We start from the raw sequence: 23,888 nt of genomic DNA, 5'->3' as shown, positions 1-23,888 counted from the left end.
ATTCGGGATCAAAGGTCAAAATTTGAGGTTTTTTGAATTTATCTCGAAAACTGCAAGTTTTATCAAAAAAAGTTTCAAGCCAAAGTTGTAGATCTTAAAATCTTCTTCAAAAATGGTATTGACGATTTTTTTCCTAAGAGTTACCATTCCTGAGATATCTCGATGCTAAGAGTCACATTATACTTGATATGCACATATAAGCCACGTATATAATATATAATCAGGCACTTAAGACAAGTATAAATACCTATTTGTGTCCCTTTTATATGTATATTTTACTATTTGACGGCTACAGTGACTCGACAAAAATATTAAATCTGCAGAACATGTATAAAAAATAAAAAGGCATTTAAACTAAAGTACCTACATCGTTCGTTTATTTGTGAGAGAAAGAGATAGACCTACGTTTTACATCTCTTTTTAAAATTGCATAATTTGTGACAGCCCTACGTTTAGTTTAAAATGACAATTTGAAAATCATTATCATTATTTAAATGAAATTTATTTTAAGTATTACAAATTCGTGAAAATCTAATTTTATTATTCCACGCATTCAGCTGATATTTTATGTGATATTTTATGTCATTAATGATAAACAAAGCATTTTATTATATTTAATTAATGCAATTAAAATATTAAATCTAAAAATCTTCTAGCTTCATTATTAAATATGTTAACACCTGCATATCTTTCATTAAAATTTAGCAATTGTTTTAAAATGTTAATATAGTACCATAGTCCTTATTAGAAGTTTCAAAATAAATTATCAAATCGTAAACATATCAACAAAATTGTCGAAACATTTTTAAAACTCTAAGTTTATTTTAATAATCTACAAAAATAATACTAATACCAAAAATATAGGTATTTATTTACAATGATGAAAACAATATCTCCGAATTCTGCCAAATAAATGCAATTTATACAGAAAAAAACAGTCATCTTCAGCACTCAATAGATGGCGCAGTTAGCAGATATTTTATTTCCAACTCACAAATACACAGTATAAATATTGTAAATAATACATATATTTTATCATACAGATAAAATATATGCATTATTATCTTTGGTTTAAGCGCACAGTACACATCTGAATTAAGTATACATCTCGCTGGCCACGATTCTTTAAAAACAATCGAAATTTCAAAGTAAATCATTGTTTCAATATGATAATTACCAAAAACATATTACATAGAACCTCTAATTAACTAAGGTTGTCTGGAAACTGTTAAACAGTTATTTTTTCCAATAAAAATAAACTTAATTAAATGTTATTTTTAAAGTGAAACATCTTTAGGTGCATGTTGGTAAATTTTTAACGGATGAAACGCCATAATAATAATATTAGCGTCACGAAGATGTGCAGCGTTTTTGTCGAAGAAAAGGGAGAGAGCGATAAAGATTGAGACGGATATAGAAAACGTGAGAAAGGGCGAAGCAAATAGCCAAATAGCGAGAGTAGGGAGAGAGCTATAGTGAGAAAGATTGAGAGAGAGAGAGTGAGATAAAGTGAAAAAGGGAGATCGAGAAAAAATACACGCTATTGGTTGATGTATTCGTTTAGTAGTTACATATTAGAACATTAGATGGCAATTCTGTCGCATAAAGTCTTGTGCTGTAAACGTAGATTTCTTATTTATTTATATTATCATTAGCACGTAGCAAGCCTTGTTGTATGTACAAAAAATATACACGATTTTAAAACAAATGGTGACTTTCACCAGTATAATACTCGAAACAGAACTAATCTAAGCGTACGACCAACCAGGCTCCAAATGATAAACCACTCCTTATATGGAAATTGTATTCGCTTTTAACAATCAATAAAGATTTTTATAAATTTGACGAATATTTAAATGATTGATTTGCTCCATTTCAAACGATTTGTTTGGCTCAAAATTTGGCGATTAAAAAGAGTGGCTTGCCAGTTCTTGCCCGCTCTACGCCTTTGACTTGCGTACTGGTTAGAAATGTAAATTTAGAACCAATTTAACATCTTTTCTGACGTTCATAAGTGTACTTGGTTACCTATATGAATAAAGTTATTTTGAGTTTGAGTTTAAGTCATCTGCTTGAATTACGGCTGTGTACCAATGGATTCCTGAAACTGTCTTTAACCCAAAATTTAACTACATAGGGTATAGAGCAGATATATTTCTGCGTCTATCTTATTGATATTATGAGAAAACCTGTTAGACCGAGGCTAGACGAGTTAGTCCAAGACCTCGAAAGAATAAGGATTTAATTTCGTACCTGAAGAAGACTGGAGGTAATAATAATAATTTATTTGCAATATAGTACAAAATTATATGGTGGTACAATCTAAACTTCGCATGTCTGCTACACATAAAGGCGTGCAAATTTGTCTTACATAATTAAAAGATAGAATTGTATTAAAATGTATTATTTCATTATTAATGTTTCGCTCAAATAATAATTAATACATTTCTTCCAAAAGTAAGTACTATTTAGTCGATTTTTATAAACTCTAGAAAGAAGATCTTTGAATGTTTTTGGTAAATAAATCTTGCAATACAAGTATTTCAATACAATTCCAGAATTTTTGACTAGATTGCTAGATTGTGAAAGATTTTATTGGCAAGAAAGACAAACGATTTTTACGGATAAAATATGCCGGTTTCCCCACTGATTTCACCGTACGGGTAAACAAAAAACCTACTAACAAATGGTAATAACAATACCTTTTAGTTACCGTTACTTAATCTCGGAATATTTAGACACGATCACGACTTAAAACCGCATTTCAAAACCGCGAAATAAATTGTCAATTGATAAATTGCAAGACAAGATATCCTATATAAATATAAAATTGTACAATAAACTAAAATTTATAATGAGATAACTATACTTGATAGTTGATGTGTGCCGACTTTTTTGGAAACAGCCACCGTTTTTAGGTCTGGGCCTCAGATTTTCTGTTTCATTTGTAAATCTAATAGACAAGTAGGTGATCAGCTCCCTGTGCTGACACACCTCGAATTTTTGGGTCTAAGTCAAGTTTTCCTCACGATGTTTTTGCCTTCACCGTTCGAGCGAATGTTATGACATGAAGGGTCTAAAAACGCCTACAAAAAAGGTTAAGCAAGAGTTCGGCACGTATAACTAATCACAACATTGCATTGTAGGGGTTTTTAGACCCCTCATGGCTATATTAATAATAAAAAAAATTTATAGGTATCCGAGACTTATTTTAAAGTTTGTTTGATCTGGTAGAAAATAGATAGTAAATATGTATTACGCTATTACTCTTAGATTCTTAGACCCCAATTAAATGATAGTGGCCAGCCAACCTGACGTCAGAATGGCTGGCCACTTTATTTCTTTAATGTATATATTAAAATAATAAATTTTATTATGGGGTCATGCTGCTAATGTCGAAACTATTTTCATCCTGCAGAAGAGGGCTATTCGTGCAATCTATAATTTAAAATGTAGGGGAATCTCTTAGAGATAAATTCAAGGAAATTAACCTTACTTACCTTTCCCTCGCAATATATTTATGAAAATATTATGTATGTATACAAAAATAGTGATAAGTTTACTAGAATAGAACATACGCACAATGTTAATACACGGAACAAACGCAGGCTGCAATTTCCCCGAACTAGACTATCTAAAGTTAGTAATTCTTTTTTGGGGAAAGGGATACTCTTCTTTAATAAAATCCCAGAGGCTCTTTTATCTCTGCCTTTCAATAAATTTAAGAAATGTATTAAAGAAAAGCTGTGTAAAAAGGCTTACTATAAAGTCAACGATTATCTAGTTGATAAAAGGGCCTGGGACTAGTGCTAGACAGGCTACCTCTAATTAATTTGCGATATTTGTTTTAAAATAAGTGTTGTTTGATGATTTGCGATTTTAAAAGAGTACCGAGAGTTTTTTACGCCGACTTTTTCTCTCAGCCTACACCCTCTGTCTTCTTTGCCGATGAGTAGATATGCCTACAAATTCAAATTTAATGACGTGGAATAAGTGATACATATATCTTATGTTCCATAATAAACATATTTTATTTTAATGCAGAGGTAGCAAATGCGTCTTTGAAGGTAGCAAATATCAAATACCTAGGTAGAGAAATATGGCGTATATTTTGATTGCGATATCAAATTTGGTCAGCCAACCTAACGGTCACCGTAGAGCGGGCAAGAACTAGCAAAAAACTCTCTGCCACTCTTTTTAATTTTTGCGCGAAGAGAAGAGTTGTTAGACAAGCTGCCGCTGACTTGTAGGCTTGTTGTCAAGCTCCATTTCCCTAGCCCCCAATCATAGATATCTCTATTCAAAATCAGTTCAGTAGATCAAAGCCGGTTGCAGACCGAAAACTAAGCTATGCCAAGCAAGCTAGGCTAAGCTAAGCTAGAAATAAATAGCGTGCACACCAACAGCTAAGACAAAGCTCAGTCAGTGTGGCGAAGGATGTGCAAATGGTGTGCGGGGTAGCGGGAGGGGCTTAGCTTAGCTCGTGTAGCTGCGCATCGGCATACACAACTAAATTAGCTTCGCATATTTTAGTTAGCTCACATAGCTTAGTTCGCATAGTTTGCGGTCTGCACACAAGTATGGAAAACTGCGTCAGCTATGCGAGCTAAGCTAAACTAACTTAGCTTAGCTCTTGGTCTGCAACCCGTACACAAGATTACCTCTATTAGCATGTGTTGGAAGAGATTGCTCTCACGCATTGCCCTCTTCAGCCATTAGATTGCAAATATAAATTTTGTTTTACCAGGAATCGAACCTTATTAGGCAAAATATTTATAGTTCGTCAGTTCTACAGGTAATAAATATACATTGAAACACAAAGCGTTATTATCATTTTAATTTCATAGATACAAAAAAAATCTTAATTGCTAATCGTTAATTTGGGAAATATATTGTATAGAAAAGATAAAAGTAGTTTAAACAACAAATTGACTTTAAAACTGAAAAAGAAAATAATAGGTGAAGAAATTCATGAATTGATTTAAATTTACAAAGAAATATTTATGGACAGACACAATAAACAGACTCAAATACTCCAGTTCCAACAATATCCTGGTCACATTGGTCCATTTTGGAGTCAATCATCAAAATTTGGTTGTTTGACTCGTCTGGACCTCGTCACGACCTCCTTCTCCAATTTCCCGGGGCTGGTCGCTCTCAGCAAGGCCTTTTTCCGCAGCGACCTCTTCGGTTCGGAGGGAGTCAGAAATTCAGCTTCCAAATTCTTCGGCCTCAAATAGGTCCTCGGTAACGGCGTGAAGAACTTCTCCTCTGGCGATCTCGGCGTGAAGAACTCCTGCGGAGATTCCTCCACTGCTTTAGTTCTGGATCGGGAAGGTCGTGGGGTTATGGTCTCCAAGTTCGGTTTGGATATCTTCGGCTCAGGGATTTTGAATTTTGGTTTCGGCTTTTGCGGGGTCTCTTCTTTTCTATCGAAGTCCAGCAGCTTATTAATCGGCTTCAGTCTCTTCGGCAACTCTTCATTTATGACAATTTTGGGAGTCTGAATTTTGGGCATCACCCTCGACTCCGGGGTCTTTGGAACTTCCGTCAGTTTCAAATTGTCAAATTCGACCTCTAGATGCTTCATCTGCGCCCTCTTCGGCTTTGACATGTTGCACGTCGCCATCATCAAGTTCGCTATTTCATTCTTGACATACGCGTCAACGTTCTGACAGATCGCACATATTTTGGCTGTCAACTCATTTGTCCTGTCAAAACGGCCCTTTGACAGCTCAAAAAACGCGTACTCTATTAAAAAGTCCACCTCCATCGTTCTCAACTCTTCCAAATACCTCGTCTTGACAGCATCAGCGATATAATCTTCGAACATTGAATTGTCGATCGACTTCAATTTCGCTTCGGCGAGTTTAAAAGCTTCCGTGGCCCCCTCGAAGTAGTTCCTGGCGATTTGGGTCTCCTTCGACCGGAAGAACGTGGAGGCTTCCAAGGAAGTCGTCAGGCACGCCAGGATGGAACACGCGGGGACCGTGCACGCGTAGCACGCGCACTGGACGTGGTGCAAAAATCCTGGCAGGTGAAAAGCCGGCACAGAGGTGTAAGAGCTGGTGGGACTTCTATCGCCAATCGTCAAGCAGTTGAGGGAAACTTCGATATTCTCATATTTGAACGACTTCGGTGGAGTCTTCTTGGCATCTTCGTTTTGAGGCTTTATCTCTCGCGTCAGGCCCAAGATATATTTTAGACGGTTGTCGATTTTAATCTGAAAAAAACAAAACAAATCAGTGACGCCACCTATTTAGGTCTGGGCCTCAGATTTCTGTATCTGTGCCATGATTTGTCAATCTAATTGGCAAGTAGGTGATCAGCCTCCTGTGCCTGACACGTGTCGACTTTTTGTGTCTAAGGCAAGTTTTCCTTTGCGGTTCTCAAGGATGAGATTTTTCAAATTAAAAAACAAGAATATATATTTTTTTAATATATAGGATCCCTACATAGCAGGCAGCGGCAAACGAGCGTACAAATTCTTGAAAAGCCGGCAACACACTCGCGAGCCCTCTGGCATTAAGTGTACGTGGTATCACAACATCAGGTGACTCTCCTGCCCGTTTGCCCCCTGTTCTATAAGTAACAATAATTAAAAGGCCGGCAACGCACCCGCGAGCCCTCTGGCATTGAGTGTACCATTACGTAACATCAAGTGAGACCCCTGTTCTATAAGTTATAATAATAAAGGCCGGCCACGCACCCGCGAGCCCTCTGGCATTGAGTATACCATTACGTAACATCAGATAAGCCACCATAAAAAAAAAACGAAACAAAAAACGTTTTAAATCTTTACCTTCGCATCGTCCGGTCGGCATGGGTCACAGAGGAGAGCGAAGAGCCTGCCGTGGGCAGCGGAGCCCGAGGGCGTTAGGGCTGCGCCCGCCGCTGTTTTGGCCCTCCGCCACAATTTCAGACGATTGCACACGGACGCACAAGTCACGCTCGCCTGCTGTATGTAGAATCTTATTTGGAGCTGGTGACGACGACGGGAGAGCCATGTCATTTCTGAAATATTTTCTAAGTTTAAAACAGTATTTATATTCTTTATATCTTCTATTTACTAATATGCTGTGGACTCTGAAAGAATGACCAGCACTGTGGAACAGTCTGCTCTTCAGCATGAGCCAGGGTCAATTACAACCACAGCACACACGCATTACACACTTGAACCGAATGGGAAAAGGGAAAAAAATTGATATCTCTCATTATGTTTTACTTTTTTTTTTTCTTTGTTTATTGTTATTGTGTTTATGTGTGTGTGTGTGTTATTGTGTTTATGTGTGTGTGTGTTTTTGTGTTTATGTGTGTGTGTTATTGTGTTTATGTGTGTGTGTGTGTTATTGTGTTTATGTGTATGTGTGTTATTGTGTTTATGTGCGCGTGTGTGTTATTGTGTTTATGAGTGTGTGTGTGTGTTTTTGTGTTTTTGTGTGTGTGTGTTTTTGTTAGTAATAAATGTTATGTGTATGTCTAATAAATCGAATTCAGCAGCTCAAAACCCGAGTAGTGTTGGCCTATTAGCTTCATCTCTCATTTATAACGTCGTCGGTTCGATCCCCGGCTGAGCACAAATGGGATTTCTGTTTATGTGCGCATTAAACATTTACCTAGAAGTAAACTTGCCTTAGACCCAAAAAATCGACAGCATGTGTCAGGCACAAAAGGTTGCTTGCCTATTAGTTTGACAAAGATACCAAAATCTGAGGCCCAGATCTAAAATTGTAGCGCCACAATTTTTTTTTGAGTTACTTTAGGCACGTTAGGGAAAAATGATGTGAGTAAATTTTTCAATGCGCGCGCACACCGTCACAAAAAACCGACACCCTGAAGTTAGCTACAGTCAACATTTTAGTTTTTTCTATTGTTAGTGCTGTTTTGGTGTCACATCTTCAGCTGTTATTGGAACAACCAGATGTGCCGTGTCAGCAGTTGGTCAATGTTCAAATGAAATCTTTAAGCCGGTTGCAGATCGAAAACTAAGCTATGCCAAGGCTAAACTAAGCTATGCCAAGGCTAAACTAAGCTATGCCAAGGCTAAACTAAGCTATGCCAAGGCTAAACTAAGCTATGCCAAGGCTAAACTAAGCTATGCCAAGGCTAAACTAAGCTATGCCAAGGCTAAACTAAGCTATGCCAAGGCTAAACTAAGCTATGCCAAGGCTAAACTAAGCTATGCCAAGGCTAAACTAAGCTATGCCAAGGCTAAACTAAGCTATGCCAAGGCTAAACTAAGCTATGCCAAGGCTAAACTAAGCTATGCCAAGGCTAAACTAAGCTATGCCAAGGCTAAACTAAGCTATGCCAAGGCTAAACTAAGCTATGCCAAGGCTAAACTAAGCTATGCCAAGGCTAAACTAAGCTATGCCAAGGCTAAACTAAGCTATGCCAAGGTTAAACTAAGCTATGCCAAGCAAGCTAGGCTAAGCTAAGCTAGAAATAAATAGCGTGCAGACCAACAACTAAGCCAAATCTCAGTCAGTACGGCGAAGGATGTGCAAAGGGTGTGCGGGGTAGCGGGAGGGGCTTAGCTTAGCTCGTGTAGCTGCGCATCGGCATACACAACTAACTTAGCTTCGCATATTTTAGTTAGCTCACATAGTTTGCGGTCTGCACACAAGTATGTAAAACTGCGTCAGCTATGCGAGCTAAGCTAAACTAACTTAGCTTAGCTCTTGGTCTGCAACCCGTATAAAGCCGGAAAGTCACTTACCAGTGGGCTGTGCGGTCAGATAGTGCCTCTGAATGATGTTCACAGCGGAGAGGAGAGACACATCGCTCATCATCACACCCAACTCCATTATCTTACCGATTGCAAGGTCCACTGTAAAAAGTAAAAAACTTATTAAGCTATTGCATAGATTTTATCGCGGGCTTTGAGCGACCGAATCAAGAAATCCCGTAACGAAAATGAACCTAACACGCGCTGACGTAATATAGGTGCGGTCAACGCGTTAGAGCGGGACAGAAGGCATACTGTGTCTCACATCGGTCTGACGAGATCGGTGACGTGGCTAGAGTGGGAGGCTGAGTAAAAGTTCGCAGAGACATCAAGTGTTTATTAAAATCACTTATGTATTAGGAATCAAACCACTAAGATTGGACCCAATAAGTTAAAAAAATAAAATTAAGTGGCGCTACAACCTTTTTAGGTCTTGGCCTCAGATTTCTGAATCTGTTTAATGATCATTTTTAAATCTAATAGGTAAATCAGATCAGCCTCCAGTGCCTGACACACGCCGTCGACTTTTGGGTCTAAGGCAAGCTGGTTTCCTCACAATTTCCTTCACCGTTCTAGCCATAATAAATGCGCACATAGAAAGAAAGTCCATTGGTGCACAGCCGGGGATCGAACCTACGACCTCAGGGATGAGAGTCGCACGCTGAAGCCACAATTAGTTAATCAACGAATATAAGTAAACTTACAATGTACACCAGGAAATATTTTAATTAGATCCTTTACACATTTCTCAGCCTTCCTTAAAAGCTGAGCCGCTATTGATAGCTTTTTACACCTTGCATAGTAGATCTGCAAAGAGAAATTATCGTTAACCGTCTTTCAAGGACAATTTAAACTATAGATAGGCTATCTAACAGACTAACAAACAAAATTAAATGAACAGTAAAAACAAAATAGATAATTAATTTAAGAAATACAATTATTTCTTAACATATTAATAATCTTCTGTTCATGTGTTCGTTATTAAACACACAGTTTTTGATAAAAAAAATTGTGTGCTCAAGTGAAGTCGAGAAAGATTTAAATTATTAGTAATAGTTATATTTGTTTTTGGAACGAAGTTCCTTATCGCGCGTTGTGAAAGGGGGCTAGACGGAAAAAATTCTTACGAAAAGTTGTCACGACACTTTTTTGCTATTTGCTATTGTAATACACCGGTTCTCGTCCGATCACCGAAGTTAAGCAACGTCGGGCGAGGTCAGTACTTGGATGGGTGACCGCCTGGGAACACCTCGTGATGTTGGCTTTTTTCGTCGTAAGATTGGTGTCGAGAAAATCTATCATACTGTTATGATACCAATTAACATATAAATTAATCGAAAGGAATTTCGTTCCATCCGGGTGTCCCTTGACACCTCAGTTTTTATTTTGTATGGATATTGGATACACTAAATTGAAATATACATTTGTACATGTCATAGTCAAAAGTCAAAATCATTTATTCGATTTAGGTAACACAATGTACACTTATGAATGTCAAAAAGAAATATACATATTAATGCTTCTAATTTTACATTTACTGCCAGTTCTCAAATCAAGGGCGTAGAACGGAAGAGAAGAACTGGCAATAAACTCTCCGCAACTCTTTTTAATCGTCAAGTTTTTTGTTTTATATATTTATACTAGTGGACCCGACAGACGTTGTCCTGCATGATATTTCAAGCAATTAGTAAAGCAAAGTATGAAAGTACCGACTGCAGCGCCATCTGGCGGGCTGATTTGTGAATCTAAACCATTCCCAGATCCCCTTGAACGCACACAAAAAATTTCATCAAAATCGGTAAAGTCGTTTGAGAGAAGTTCAGTGACATACACACTCACAGAAGAATTATATATAAAGATATATATCTATCAAGAAAGTCTCTTGTAAAGAAAGTAAATGAAACAATTGGCTAAAATCCAGTCAAACACAGAAGACTGGTTATTTCCTGTTTGAAAAACAATATCATAAAACAGATATTTGAGGTTTAGACCTAAAAGGTTGTAGCGCCGATGTTTCTTATAAAAACTTACTAAAAAATTGTTAATACTTGAGGGTAGTAACAAAAAAATTGCTTTGCTTACGTTTAAGTCAGAAAAAAAAAGAAACAAAGTTAAAAAAAGGTTGCGTGTAAAGTCAGTTTACGGATAGTTTAACGTGACGTCATAACAACACATTGATGAAATAATTGTTTACGTTTATGAATAAAGTTTTTAATAATCATTTTTATTGAATTACCATCATTGTATGGATACAAATGAGTGAATTCACGGACGCACAGGCCAATGGAAGAGAGATAGATGCAAGCGTACGGGACAATGAGCGTATCAGGACACTGAGCGTAACGGGACATGAGCGTATAGTGACAATGGGCGTATCGGGACACAATTCTTACTATAGTAGTAATAATAGCATTCGCTTTTACGACTTTGTTCCCCGGGGCAAGTGATTTGCAGTTTCTGCGTTGTGTATGATGTGGTGGAGGTATTTCTGAAGACATATATATATCTTAATATATATAAATTACGTGTCACGTTGTTTGTCCGCAATGGAGAGTCCATAAACTACCGAACCGATATCAATCAAATTTGCACACCGTGTGCAGTTTGATCTAACTTAAAAGATAGCTCACATCTCAATTTATACCCGCAATATTATTTTATTGCAAATATTTATTTATTATTTGATACAATTCTAACAGATGGCGCTGTGTTGAAAGTACCAACGTTTCACATAAGCTACAATTTAATGGCATAACCACCATAAAGCATGTTGGTCCCCATGACTGGTGTTCTCCTACCGTTTCCCTTGAATAGTTTACTACTATGTAATATAACAAAAACCTTAGCCTCAGCAACGCTTGGCCGGTCTGCTAGTATATATATATATATATATACTTACACCAAGCTCACACAGGAACACGAGTGCCGGGTCGGCCGTCTGTTTGTCCTTGAGCAAGACGGCGCACACCTTCACAGCGTTCAGTGCGATCGCGTTGAACTCGGTTCTCTCGTCTCCAGCGTGGAAGAGCAGAACTCCCGCACAGCGGACGAACGATACTCTGAAAACGTTTTTTTATTTATCTTCTTTGAAATCTAATTATCTATACTTTTTTGAAGTTATACTTCTTTAAGCGCGTTATGAAAAATTGATGAGAATGAAATTTTACGATGCGCGCGCACCGTGACACAAAATTAACAGAATGAAGTTAGTGGCGCGCGTTGGCACGCATGCCACCTCTGTTCACTGTGTATTTATATTTAGAATATTTATCCACATGCTTTGAGTTTCTACATTTAAAACACGTATTTTCATTTTGTTTTCATTATACAAGTGCGAATTTTATATTATGTGCGTCTGAATTATAATCAGAAGTAATTTAAATCAATACTAATTAATATTAGAAAATATTTGTGAAAAAACTGTACTCATCAACCCTCCTAAGTGCTTCAATACAATTGAGGTTAGCTATCCGTATGTATTATTAATAATGCCAAAGAAGGATAACTTCTTACGCTCGTACATAAGTACACGCACCCTTTTTTTATCAGTTCTTTATTTCCTTTTTTTTTATTAGTTCTTTTTTCCTATTTTTTATAGTTATCAGTTCTTTTATCCTATTTTTTTTATTAGTTCTTTTTTCCTATTTTTTTTATTAGTTCTTTTATCCTATTTTTTTTTATTAGTTCTTTTTTCCTATTTTTTATAGTTATCAGTTCTTTTTTCCTATTTTTTTTATTAGTTCTTTTTTCCTATTTTTTATAGTTACCTGTGCTTTTTCACAATTATTTTATTTATCCGTGCTTTTTCCAAGCTTAATTTTTAAAAAAAATTAATGTATTTAAAATATCTGTCATTTTTTAATCTATTTGTCCGTGTTTGTTTAAATATTTTCTTTCTTTAATATTTTTAAATTTATAAAATGATCTGTTTTTTTAATCCACCTTTAACTGTGTTTTTCAAATTAATTAAATTTATCTGATATTTGTTTAATGAGATTAATTTATTTATAAAAATTTCATTTACTTGTCTCCAACGAGGTTTGCCAAACGCATCCCAATGTGGGCCAACTGAAGGGCGTGAGTTGTTCTCTCGAGGTGCAACAATTGAAAGATCGTCATTTCACACAAGTATAGGAATTGGGGTAGCCGGTTCGATGACACTGAAAAATATAAATTAAAATGGCAAATATTCTTTTTTAAATTCGTGTCCGGCTAATTGTTAGGCGTGGGTTTCAACGCTGAGATCGTAGTTTTGAATTTGAAACTTCTTTAGGCGCATGAGGGTAAACATTTTACGGAACGTCACGAATATGTGCAGCGTTTTTGTCGAAGAAAAGGGAGAAAGCGATTGACACCGAATGAGAGAGTGAGAAGGGTGAATTACCTAATGGAAGTTATATTTATTAAATATTATTATTTTACGTTTTATGCAAAATAATTGATTGAAGTCTCAAAAAACGAATTGTAAATTAAAATGCCACGTGTTTTTAGTATCGAAGAAATAAATTAAAAAATGAAATTTATTATATGCATTAATTTTCGACACTTATAATATTTTAATGACAATTAAATTCATTAAATTCCTAACATACCTTCCTTTTTCCCTCCCTCTAAGTCTTGGAAATCTAAAATTTTAGATTTGTATAAATATGAACAAGAGTTAAAAATTAGTTTGCCAAAAATGTTTCACTTCTGACATGTGTACTTTGTACGCACTTTTTTTTCACGATGAAATTAAAATACAAAATTATATAAAGCCACAACAATGGGTTATACCGCGAATAGATTAAATTGTCTCACCATTTTTAATTTCACTTTTGAGGGTAGTCAACAATTCCACGGCTCGTATGGAATCCTTGGAAGCGTTGAATTCGTCCAGAATACTCTTGTACACTGTGCTTTTACTGGGGTCAAATGTCTAAAATATATTAGTACATATAATAGCAGCATTAGGGGCACATATTAAGTGCCTATTTATAGTATAGAAGGGGCAAACATTTCATCAAGTAAATATTTACCAAAAAACCTTTTTAGGTCTGGGCCTCAGATTTCTCTATCTTTTTCATGATTCGTCAATTTAATAGGCAAAGGTGATCAGCCTCCTGTGCCTGACACACGCCGGCTTTTTGGAAAATTTTCCTCACGATGTTTTCCTTCACTGTTCGAGTGAATTTTAAATGCGCACATAGAAAGAAAGTCCATTTGTGCATAGCCGGGAATCGAACCTACGACCTCAGGGATGAGGACCACGCTGAAGCCATTATTATTATTAGGCCATCACAGCTTTCATTTACCAATGTATTAAAAATGAGATAAATCTTCGCTTTTTCTTCACTAATTAAAATCTGTATATTTGTAAGGAACAAGCACCTGCTAGACGGATTTCAATTTTTGAATAATACATTTGTATAACGCGATACACTTATAAAGCGTTTTCGAATAACGCGATTTCCGTCCCCACTATAGCGCGGAGATTTCTCAAGTTTAGTTTTATTAAATTCATGTTCCTAGGTTTTGTTTTTCAAAAATTAACGGTTTTACGATAATTCTCCTACAACGCGATTTCCTAAGTATTTAAGATTACGTAAGCAGATTTACTGCAATTCATCCCCCCCCCACACCCCTCCTCTTGTCAGAAAAAGTGAGCAAAGCGCTCTAAAATAGTACATAAAAGTATTAATTTTTTGTAGGAATCCTCGAAAATACATTTAGTTTTCAAGCATAGACAATGTGTGGGTAATATGTGTAAGTAAATAATTACTGATGACGTAATCACCAAACAAGAAAATTAAAGACACCCCCCCCCCCCCCCCCCCCCCTTCTATATTGCTGACGTAATATTTGAACAGCCCCTATAGACTTACATGTTCTGCTTGCTTCCACCCAAATCTGTCGGAGGCATCTTGTAAATCGTGTTCGGATTTCATCATCAGTAATGCGATGTACACGATTTTGTCGTTTAAAGGCAATTTCTGAAAAAATATTAGATTAAATTAAATTTACCTAATACATGAAATACGGTGACTGGTCGTACTTGAATTCGTGTATGCCGTGATGTTAGTTATTTCGACTATGTGTTTGCGTGTTGTTCCCACGAGAATGTAAGTGCGTGCTCCTATTTCACCATGCCTCCTGCTGATAGAGGACAACTCTTTGTTTTTAATTTATGTTATTATTATTAATTACTTAAGATGTCATGTGGAACATGGTTTAATGGTTGCAGCTCCTTACAAACTTTGTGTAAAAAAAAAATGGCGATTAAAAAGAGTGGCGGAGAGTTTATTGCCAGTTCTTCTCTTCCGTTCTACGCCCTTGATTTGAGGACTGGCACTAAATGTAAAATTAGAAGCATTAATATGTATTTCATTACTGACGAGTCATAAGTGTAAATTATGTTACCTATTTGATTAAATGATTTTTGAATTTGAATTTGAACTCTACGCGTGGATATCAAAATACTGAAAGGTTTTTGATGGAATTTAGCAAAAAAATCTTTTTTAAAATAGATTCAAGCTTGTATCAACAAAAAGACCAATGGTAGGGGAGCCCACGATGCTAAATGGGGATTTACTCGAGCGTCGTAGAGACCTATTGGGATGCAAAGCTTAGATGATAAGAAGAAAAAAATGTTATATGATATATACCTTTTCATCGGTGGGGGAAGCGGCTATAGATTGTTAAATATGTAAAAAAAAACTGTTGCATGGACATCCTCGAGCGCGTCAGATATTGATAGCATCTATGCCCTACGTATTTTTAATAATGTACGTATGTTAATCTGATCGTTTGCATGATGCGGGTGGTTGTATTTAAGGGTTGAAAATGAAAAAAAAATAAAAATTATCGAGCGCGTCAGATTTTCTAAGGGAGTGTTAAGTGCACCAAAAAAAGCTCTCATTCACTAATCTGACGATTTCGATGGACGCAAACCCACGGCCATTTTCATAATTTGCAAAAAAAAATCGCAATTTTGAAATACTCAAGCGCGTCAGATTAAGATATATGTGGTTCATCTTTATGTTCTAAACGTACTGTCTCATAATCTGACGATTATCTAGAGGGATTCGCCTGATCTGACAAAAAAAATTTAGAAAAACGATTCACCGAAAGGGCCATTCCTGCAACTTCCCGCTACTTCCATTCCTGGGCGCTTAAAATTGATATTTTGAGCTCGCTGAGTTCAAAGAAATAACATTTCTATGCATTTGAGCTCTCCCAGCTCGAAAGTCTGATAGAAGTTTCATAGAACACTATTTTTGGAATTTTCAAACCGCAATAACTTTTGAATGGATCAAGCAATTTTCACGCGGTTGGCGGCATTCGACGCCGAGTCGATGACGAGTTTTACCATCCTCATAAGTAATTTTGCAATTTTAATTGATCGAACCACAAATTTTGGAGTAATCCCGAAAAAACACTTTTTCGGGTTTCTTTCGTTCACGATATCTCTCGAACGAATCAACCGCTTTTGACCAGCTTGGTGGCGATCGACGTGGTTTTTCAAGCTCAAAGGCGGATTAGTTTTTGAAGTTGATCGATAAAGAAACCACTTTTTAAAAAAAATATTTCTTATTTTTTAAGATTTTTCAAAATTTCTCAAAATCTATCGGTCCGAATCGGTTCAAATTCACAGGAAATGTAATTTTGAGGGAAATATTTAGAAGGCCGTTTAGTAGATTCCGATCGGTTAAAGGAAATGTAGGCATCACGCAGCTGCACGCATTTAACTTTATCGACGAATTTTTGTTATTTCGGCTTGCAGAAAACGTCAGATTATATATTTTTCATTATTCTTGAATTATTTCCTTCAAAATAAAAAAAAAATAGCTACGCTCGAGAATGTCGAGATGACGTTTTTTTTTACAACTTTGTTGCCCTCCCCTTTTTTTACGTCACTCTCAAATTGCCAGAATAGTGGAATATACACTTTCTAGGATGTAATTAACTCACCCTACCTTAATCTGACGCGCTCGGGAATTTCTGATGGTCAATTTTTTTTTACTAATCTGATCCTGTCTCCTTCACGGGCGGCCTTATATATGGGCCTCATATTTTGTGGAGGTACTTAACCGGGTACAAGGTATCGCCCTATATATTAATCTGCCGCGCTTTAGTAAATCCCGAAATCCCCTCTTGGGCTCCCCTACCACAATAAATTATATAAATTTTTTGAAGTTATACTTCTTTGGGCGCGTTATGAAAAATTGATGAGAGTGAAATTTTACGATGCGAGCGCACCGTGACACAAAATTAACAGAATGAAGTTGCCCACGGAAGATACGGCATTGGACATAATTTAAAAACAACATTCGAATAATAATAGAATTTATGTTACACTTTAATGTAAGAGAATAATAATAAATATTTATTTATTTAATTTTTCAAATGTAAACTTAACTTTATTGACTATAATGACTCCTTTTCCAGTCTTTGATTATTTAATTGTTATTAATTATTTGCATGCAATCAAAAACTATTTTTAATAAAGCCAAAGAAGTATAACTTCTTACGCGCGTACATAAGTACACGCACACTTTTTTTTGTATGTTATATTTTTATATATGTACATCTATAACGTATTTTACCAGCATACCTACAACCAAGCCAACATTAAGATATATACATACATTATATTCCATATTTTCAATAATTTTCTTGACAATTTCTTTAAAATTCGCTTCCTGTATTGTTCGTACCACATCCGGAGTCTTCAGAATTACATCATACAAAATATTTTTTAACATTGTCTTATCTTCAGCTGAAAATTAAAAAAAAAATTAAGAAAAATCAATTTTTATTTACAAGGCTAATTGACATTTTTTTTATAATAGTCGCCCAAAAGGGCAGTCATCGCAGCCCATGCATACCCATTTTAGTGAGTGCGTTGCCGGCCTTTGAGGGCTACTCCCTGTATCCTCTTTCTTTAAACAATTGGAGGTCATATCTCTCAGGGAAGACCCTTATGCTTAATAAACAACAGTGAAAATGTGCGGAGCAAGAGGAACAGAAAAGTAAAGAAAGTACTATTGGTGCCCAAGGTACAGCAAACGAAAAAGAAGAAGAGAACTTAGAAGGTGGATAGACCAAGTTATAGAAACAGCATTTACATGGCAGAGAGTGGCACAGTGCAAAGAGGAATGGCGGTATTTGGAACCTTTACCAAAGAGCACACAGATATCAAAAGAAGATTAATGAATAATAATAAAAATTACTATATTTGACTCCAAAACACTACATTTTGTAATTACATTTAAAAGATTGTACACATACACTAGGCTACGAATCGTTGAGATACAATATTCATTGTGGTTAATCTTATACATAATATACTTCTATGAGCACTAGCGTTTAAACTAGGCCTAGCCTGTATCTTAAACGCTAGTTCATAGACATAGACATAACATTTATTACAAACAAAAACACACACACATAAACACACAAAAATAACAATACTTAAAGAAAACATAAAATAAAATAAGACATCACAAACAATAAAAATTAGAAATTAAAATTAAGAAATGTTCTTTTGCCATTCGGTTCGTTTCTAGTGTGCAATGTGTGTGTGCTGTGGCTGTAATTGGCCCTGGCTCAGCATTATGCTGAGGAGCAAAAAGTTTCACAGCGCTGGTCATTCTGCCAGAGACCACAGTAGCTAGTTTGCGCCTCTAATAAAATAAAATAAATAATTATAAATACCAAGTAGAAAAATAATAATAATAATAGTAAAGATAAATATTAAAGAAGTGTGAGTAAATCGTGTGTAACGGTGTATAATAAATAGAATTAAATTAAAAGTTAAAAATAAGAATAAACGTAAATAAGTAGATATTTGTTTGTTTTATGGGTAAAAACTAAATTTTGTGGGACTTTTGTTGCATAAGTAGAAGTGTCTTATAAGTGCGACTAAAATTCGACTTTAATTGAAGACACTTCAACGGAGGAGGGATATTGTTCCAGCACTTCGTCGCGTTATATTTAAAACTCCCACGAAATGAAGCCGTCCGATGCTTGGGAATGGCCAGCTCCTGAGTGCAACTCCTGACTTTATGCTTGTTGGCATTACTACGCCAGAGGAGCTTTTTGTATAGATATTCCGGTTGTTTAGTACATACCACGTCAAATAATAAGTTCCTTCCAGTGTCATTAAGAAATTGGTTAATTTGTTTGTCATTAAGTGTTTATTAATTTTTAATTTTATTAAACTAAATGAAGGTAGAATCTATTTAAGTTGTTGCAATTGGTTAGACCATAGTAAGTGTGAACTTCGACAATTTTTAAGTCTTGTGAATGACAAACTAGGATACAAGATATGAATTTAGTGTCGTTATTTAGGAAGTAAGATTGAAATAGAAAAATATTTAAATGTAAGACTTTCTGATTTATATATTTTTTTAATAGTATTGACATACATTAAGCTCACTTGGGGCAAAGTAAAAAATAATACTCACAAAATGTCCATTCATATTTGTCCAATATCATATAATTTAAAGATCTAATAACTCCAGTTATAGGAACAAGTGACGGCCAAAGTTTCACATAAATTGAGAACTCATGCTTCAATAGATCACTGAAAAAAAAATCAGAAGGTGATATACATGTGGACCACCAGTCACTTTCCGAGCAGCTTGATCCGCTTATGAAGAGATGTGGGGGTCTCTGGATCTTCTACCGCATTTACCATGGAGAGTGTTGTGAGTGGATCGGATTAATACCTGCAGCTGAGTTACAGACGTCAATTCGACTTAGGGAGCGTTCAAGTATTACGTAACGAATTTGGGGGGGGGAATGAATGAATGAAGCGTTATTTTTAATATTATTTTCGACTTTCCAGTACTTTACACCACATAATGGCAACTTTTAGGTATAAAGAGTCACTAGGTGGTCACGATACGTTTTACTATACTTGGTACAGTACTCTACAGTACTGTACTTGCGTAAAGAAAAACGTTACTGCGCGTTACAATCTCCAAAAATTGCGTAACGTAAACGTGAACGCTCCTTTAAGAAACGAGCGTACCTATTCTTAAAGGCCGGCAACGCACTTGCGAGCCTTCTGGCATAGTGTGTCCATGGGGGTATCACTTAACATCAGGTGAGCCGAGCTGTTATATAAAAAAAGAAAAAAAAGAGATAGGAAACATTATACATTGTATAAACTTAATTTAAAGTATGTATTTGATTTTTACATTTTAAAGTATGTATTTATTCACATTTTCTGAATTAAAAATAACATGGATGTGCAAAAAAAAATACTTCCACTTCACACTTCTTATGAATTTATGTGTCTCTTCTTTACTGTCGCTTTTTCGTTTCATCTACTTTCACTTCAATTATTTTAGTTTTTTCAAAATTAAAGATTAATATTAAACTTTTAAGTTTAAATTAAAATAAAAATTTAATTTAAAGAAAAGTCTAATGCTACATTTAGATAGTCAAAAAACGTCTAATTTACATATTAATTATCATAAATTATAATAATCATTGTTATCAAAATAAAAGATTGACATTAAACTTAAAAATTAATTTCATTCATCTTATTATTTGGAAGCCAAAATTTTTGAAGGATTCACTTCTACCATTCTTCACAGCAACCCATTCCCTTTATATATTTCAGCTTTAGTCCCGATAATTAATGTTAGTATAGATCACCTCTGGGTTGAGACCAGCACATGGCCAGTAAAGACATAAAAGATGGACATATGAGGAGAAAACTCACCTAAATTTGATTTTCCTCAACAATGGGACCAGATTTTTATATTCACTTATTTCATTACAAGCATCGATAACCGACATCAGTTGTATCCCATCATTATTTTCCACATCACTATTCACCGCTTTACCTTTTATATCAAGCACTAAACTCATATATTTCTCCAAATTTAGTCCGTTGTCAAAGACCATACTTAAGAAAGCGTCCTTTAATGCATTCACATACAATTTCCTGTCGGCTTCACATATACTCTTATTGTATAGCGCTCGGCACAAATTCTTATTCTGAGTCTCAAATTCATTTTTTATACAAAAGTCAAATAGCCGTATAGCAAAATCATATTGCTGTGATTTGTAGAATTGTATCGCTGTGTTGTGTGTGTCTGATACGAGTTTGGCGTAATACTTTTCATGATTTGTACACTTCAGTAATCTTAACGTTTTCAAAATTTCATACTGCTCATCGATTATTGAATAAAGAAGTTTCTGCTTTGTATTTAAATTGACTATATTTTTCACTAAAAAACTTAACCGTAAAGCATCATGAAATCCTGTTTGTATCTTACAGTTTTCGCATTTGATAAGTTGTTTGCAATTCTTTACTTTCTCCATCAGAAATAATATTAAATTAAGGCAATTTTCGTTCAATTCAAATTTTTTTCTTTGGTAATGTTCTATACATAGCCTTAACAATTGATTAAGGTACGGATATGTCGACACCATTATAGATTTATATCCCAGTTTTTCTGTTGTCTCACAAGACACCAGCATATTCCGAAAAACATTCTCGGCATCTTTTGGTCTACTAAAGATATACATAAATGAATTTAAATAGAATGTCTGCAGACAATGAAAAATATCCGGTCTATGCCCAAGGAGGGACAGACATGTCCTAACAATTTCATCCAACGGTGAATCTTTAAAGTCAGATTTTGACGATATCTCTGTTATAACATAAACACACTCACTAAATTTAGTATAAATCTCATCTAAGTGTTCATCTTTCAATCCACTTAAGTCATAAGATCTAATATTGTCAAAAATAATTTGATACGTCTTATTCAAATTACTTAGAGAAACATCGGCATATATTACATTCAATTTTTTCACAATAAATGGCAAGATATTTGTACAGAAATCATTTTGGTCTGTGTAAATTTGTATCACTTTTGACAAATCCTCATTTAGTTTTGGAAAAAGTTTGACTATTGGTATCCTCAATGGTTTTAGCTTTTCTATATAATTTATTCTATCTGCTAAAACGCTCCAGTATGTTTTGTGGTATTCCTTAAGGAGTATGTCTGACTCAAATGGCATTATTGATAATTTGAGTACCAATTCCGGTGGTATAGAAGATACATTCTGAAACATTAACATTATATAAGTATCAGTTAAAAGCCCTACAACTTCTTTTTCTTATCAATCTAGTAGCAACCAATAAATAAAATAGAATTGTTAATGATTTATAATAGACTACTTATATTTAATGTATGATTGAAGCAGTATATTGTACTATATTTCAAAGGCCTGTAATTTGAAACAAATTAAAATATAGTATACATTTTAGTGGACTAAAAGTGGCAATGACTTTTTCATCAAGAGTCACCACCTTCTTAAGGACTTGTGTTAGATACACATTATTTAATTTAATATTATTTCCTTTCCCTCCCTTTACAGTAGAGTCTTGGGCTGTGGGAATCAAGTGCACAAGGCCCCATTAAACATTTAAGTTGGCACCTGGTACATTGTACCACTCGCCCCAGAGCTGGTGCTTTCCTTGCTACTGTTAAAGGTACACTTCCACAGGGACCAAATTATTTAAATTTTATATTTAATATTTTTTTATTATAAATAAAAATATATTTAATGGAGGTTTCAGGTTTGTTGCATGTCAACATGGAGAAGGTAAATGTTGTTTCAACATATAGTATTTTAATAATATGTATAAAAATTGCAACGACAAACCCACAACTATTAGGAATTAAGTTAATATTTGTGATTTTAATTACCTGTTTGACTATATATTTGTGTACATGGTAAATGGCTGCCAGGGTCTTTACTTGTGGTTCACCAGTCACACCTCTTGTATGCCTAACACAATCTATGCACAGCTTTAAAAAATCCTTATTATCTATAGAATGTCTCCATGATGGAACTTTCTCCAGATTTCTGAAAATAGAAACAAAATCAGATACCCTATGTAACTGTTGCTTCAAATTTCTTGTTTCGTTCTTGCCATTACTCTACTAGCATATTTTCTTGCGTTATTTATGTTTATTAACCTTAATGAGAATAAAATTAGGGTTTTTATCTGAGTAAATTTCATTATTGTTTTAAATAAGCATTCATTGTAAGGAATTAGTATGACTAGCTTTTAAATACATACCGGCATAATATGCACAGCACATTAAGAGAAAACGAACTTTTTTCGTTTGAAGATATCTTATTCAAAACGGTATGGTATTCCTCATGAGCAGCAGCCAAATCACAAAAGTCTTTATTGGAACCGTAAGCTTTAAGCTTTATCACCAAAGCGTTACAAATATTCTCGGTCATATTATTCTAGGTGCTTAATAGTTATAGTTAATACTTAATAAAACTTCCAAAACATAGTATGAAGTTATGAATATTATGAACTCCGAACACCGATATCCGTTACTTTTATTTTTAAATTTCTATCATGAGACAACATAACATGACTTTGGCGTATATCAATCAATCAATGTCATTTTTTCCATTAGTTTGATAAGTTTGCTAAATGTCAGAGAATATATTATGTGTTTTTTTAAAGGCTTAGACAAAATCAGTTTAGGACATGCGCTACCCATTACCACAAATTTGTATGGGAATCACATTATTCGTTTGGCGTTAATGGGTTATGCCTGACACAAAGTAATTTTACCGAGTAAATAGTATAATAATTTAAATAGTAACGAGACCTTTAAGCCTAGATAGATTTGTAATTATTAACCATTTTGAAAGGAAATAGGTTAGGATTCCTCCTTAGGTTTTGACCGACGTTAAAAAAATTCGAAGGCTGAACAACAAGAAATTTAAGTTTACTTATCATTCTTGGTTCAAATGGCAAATCTTTTATTTTATTGAAACTGTAAGGATAGTTTTATAAACGAGAGTTAACACTAGTGTGGCCGAGCAACTAAATTCCTAAATCGAAATAAATAGAATTATACTCGTAAGGATAATGTAAGGATTATTATTAATAGCGATACCGCTATGGTGTTGTGTGAGAGGAATTCTTATATTAATTGTCTAGCACGGTATAACTGAAGTGAAAAGTGGACTGTATGCGGGGCGTTAAGTGGTTGGTTATCAGCGGTAGATGGGAGTTCTCACTGCTTTGGAATAATATTGTTACGAGCTAGGGGATCGGATAAAAAAACCATAGATTTCTTCAAGGGTTTATTTTCAACTGAATCTACGAGGAATTTGG

The 23,888-nt window shown here is 35.0% G+C and overlaps 1 protein-coding gene across 1 annotated transcript; it reads right to left on the bottom strand.

Annotated features, from left to right (window-relative positions):
• Nucleotides 1-4,961: 4,961 nt before the first annotated feature.
• LOC125058663 lies at nt 4,962-23,045 on the bottom strand. The gene is made up of 13 exons (XM_047662780.1): nt 22,824-23,045; nt 22,447-22,606; nt 20,445-21,799; nt 19,177-19,295; nt 17,356-17,486; nt 14,593-14,700; nt 13,529-13,646; nt 12,753-12,888; nt 11,628-11,787; nt 9,433-9,535; nt 8,720-8,830; nt 6,803-7,014; nt 4,962-6,223 (listed from the first exon to the last, which is right to left on the bottom strand). Exons 1-13 carry the CDS (start codon nt 22,991-22,993, stop codon nt 5,078-5,080), a joined length of 4,029 nt encoding a protein of 1,342 aa, XP_047518736.1. The 5' UTR covers nt 22,994-23,045; the 3' UTR covers nt 4,962-5,077.
• Between the last annotated feature and the right edge of the window lie 843 nt (nt 23,046-23,888).

The sequence above is a fragment of the Pieris napi genome, chromosome 18 (assembly GCF_905475465.1).
Source record: "Pieris napi chromosome 18, ilPieNapi1.2, whole genome shotgun sequence".
NCBI lineage: Eukaryota > Metazoa > Arthropoda > Insecta > Lepidoptera > Pieridae > Pieris > Pieris napi.
The sequence above is the reverse complement of the archived record's forward strand: the minus strand, read 5'-3'. Positions and strand labels throughout refer to the sequence as shown.

Coding starts and splice junctions, on each gene's coding strand:
- LOC125058663 (XM_047662780.1), bottom strand. CDS start 22,993: ATGACCGAGAATATTTGTAACGCTTTGGTGATAAAGCTTAAAGCTTAC. Junction 9,536..11,627: donor TGTTCCTGTGTGAGCTTGGT/GTAAGTATATAT, acceptor TTCTCTTTGCAG/ATCTACTATGCAAGGTGTAA. Junction 8,831..9,432: donor AATATTTCCTGGTGTACATT/GTAAGTTTACTT, acceptor TACTTTTTACAG/TGGACCTTGCAATCGGTAAG.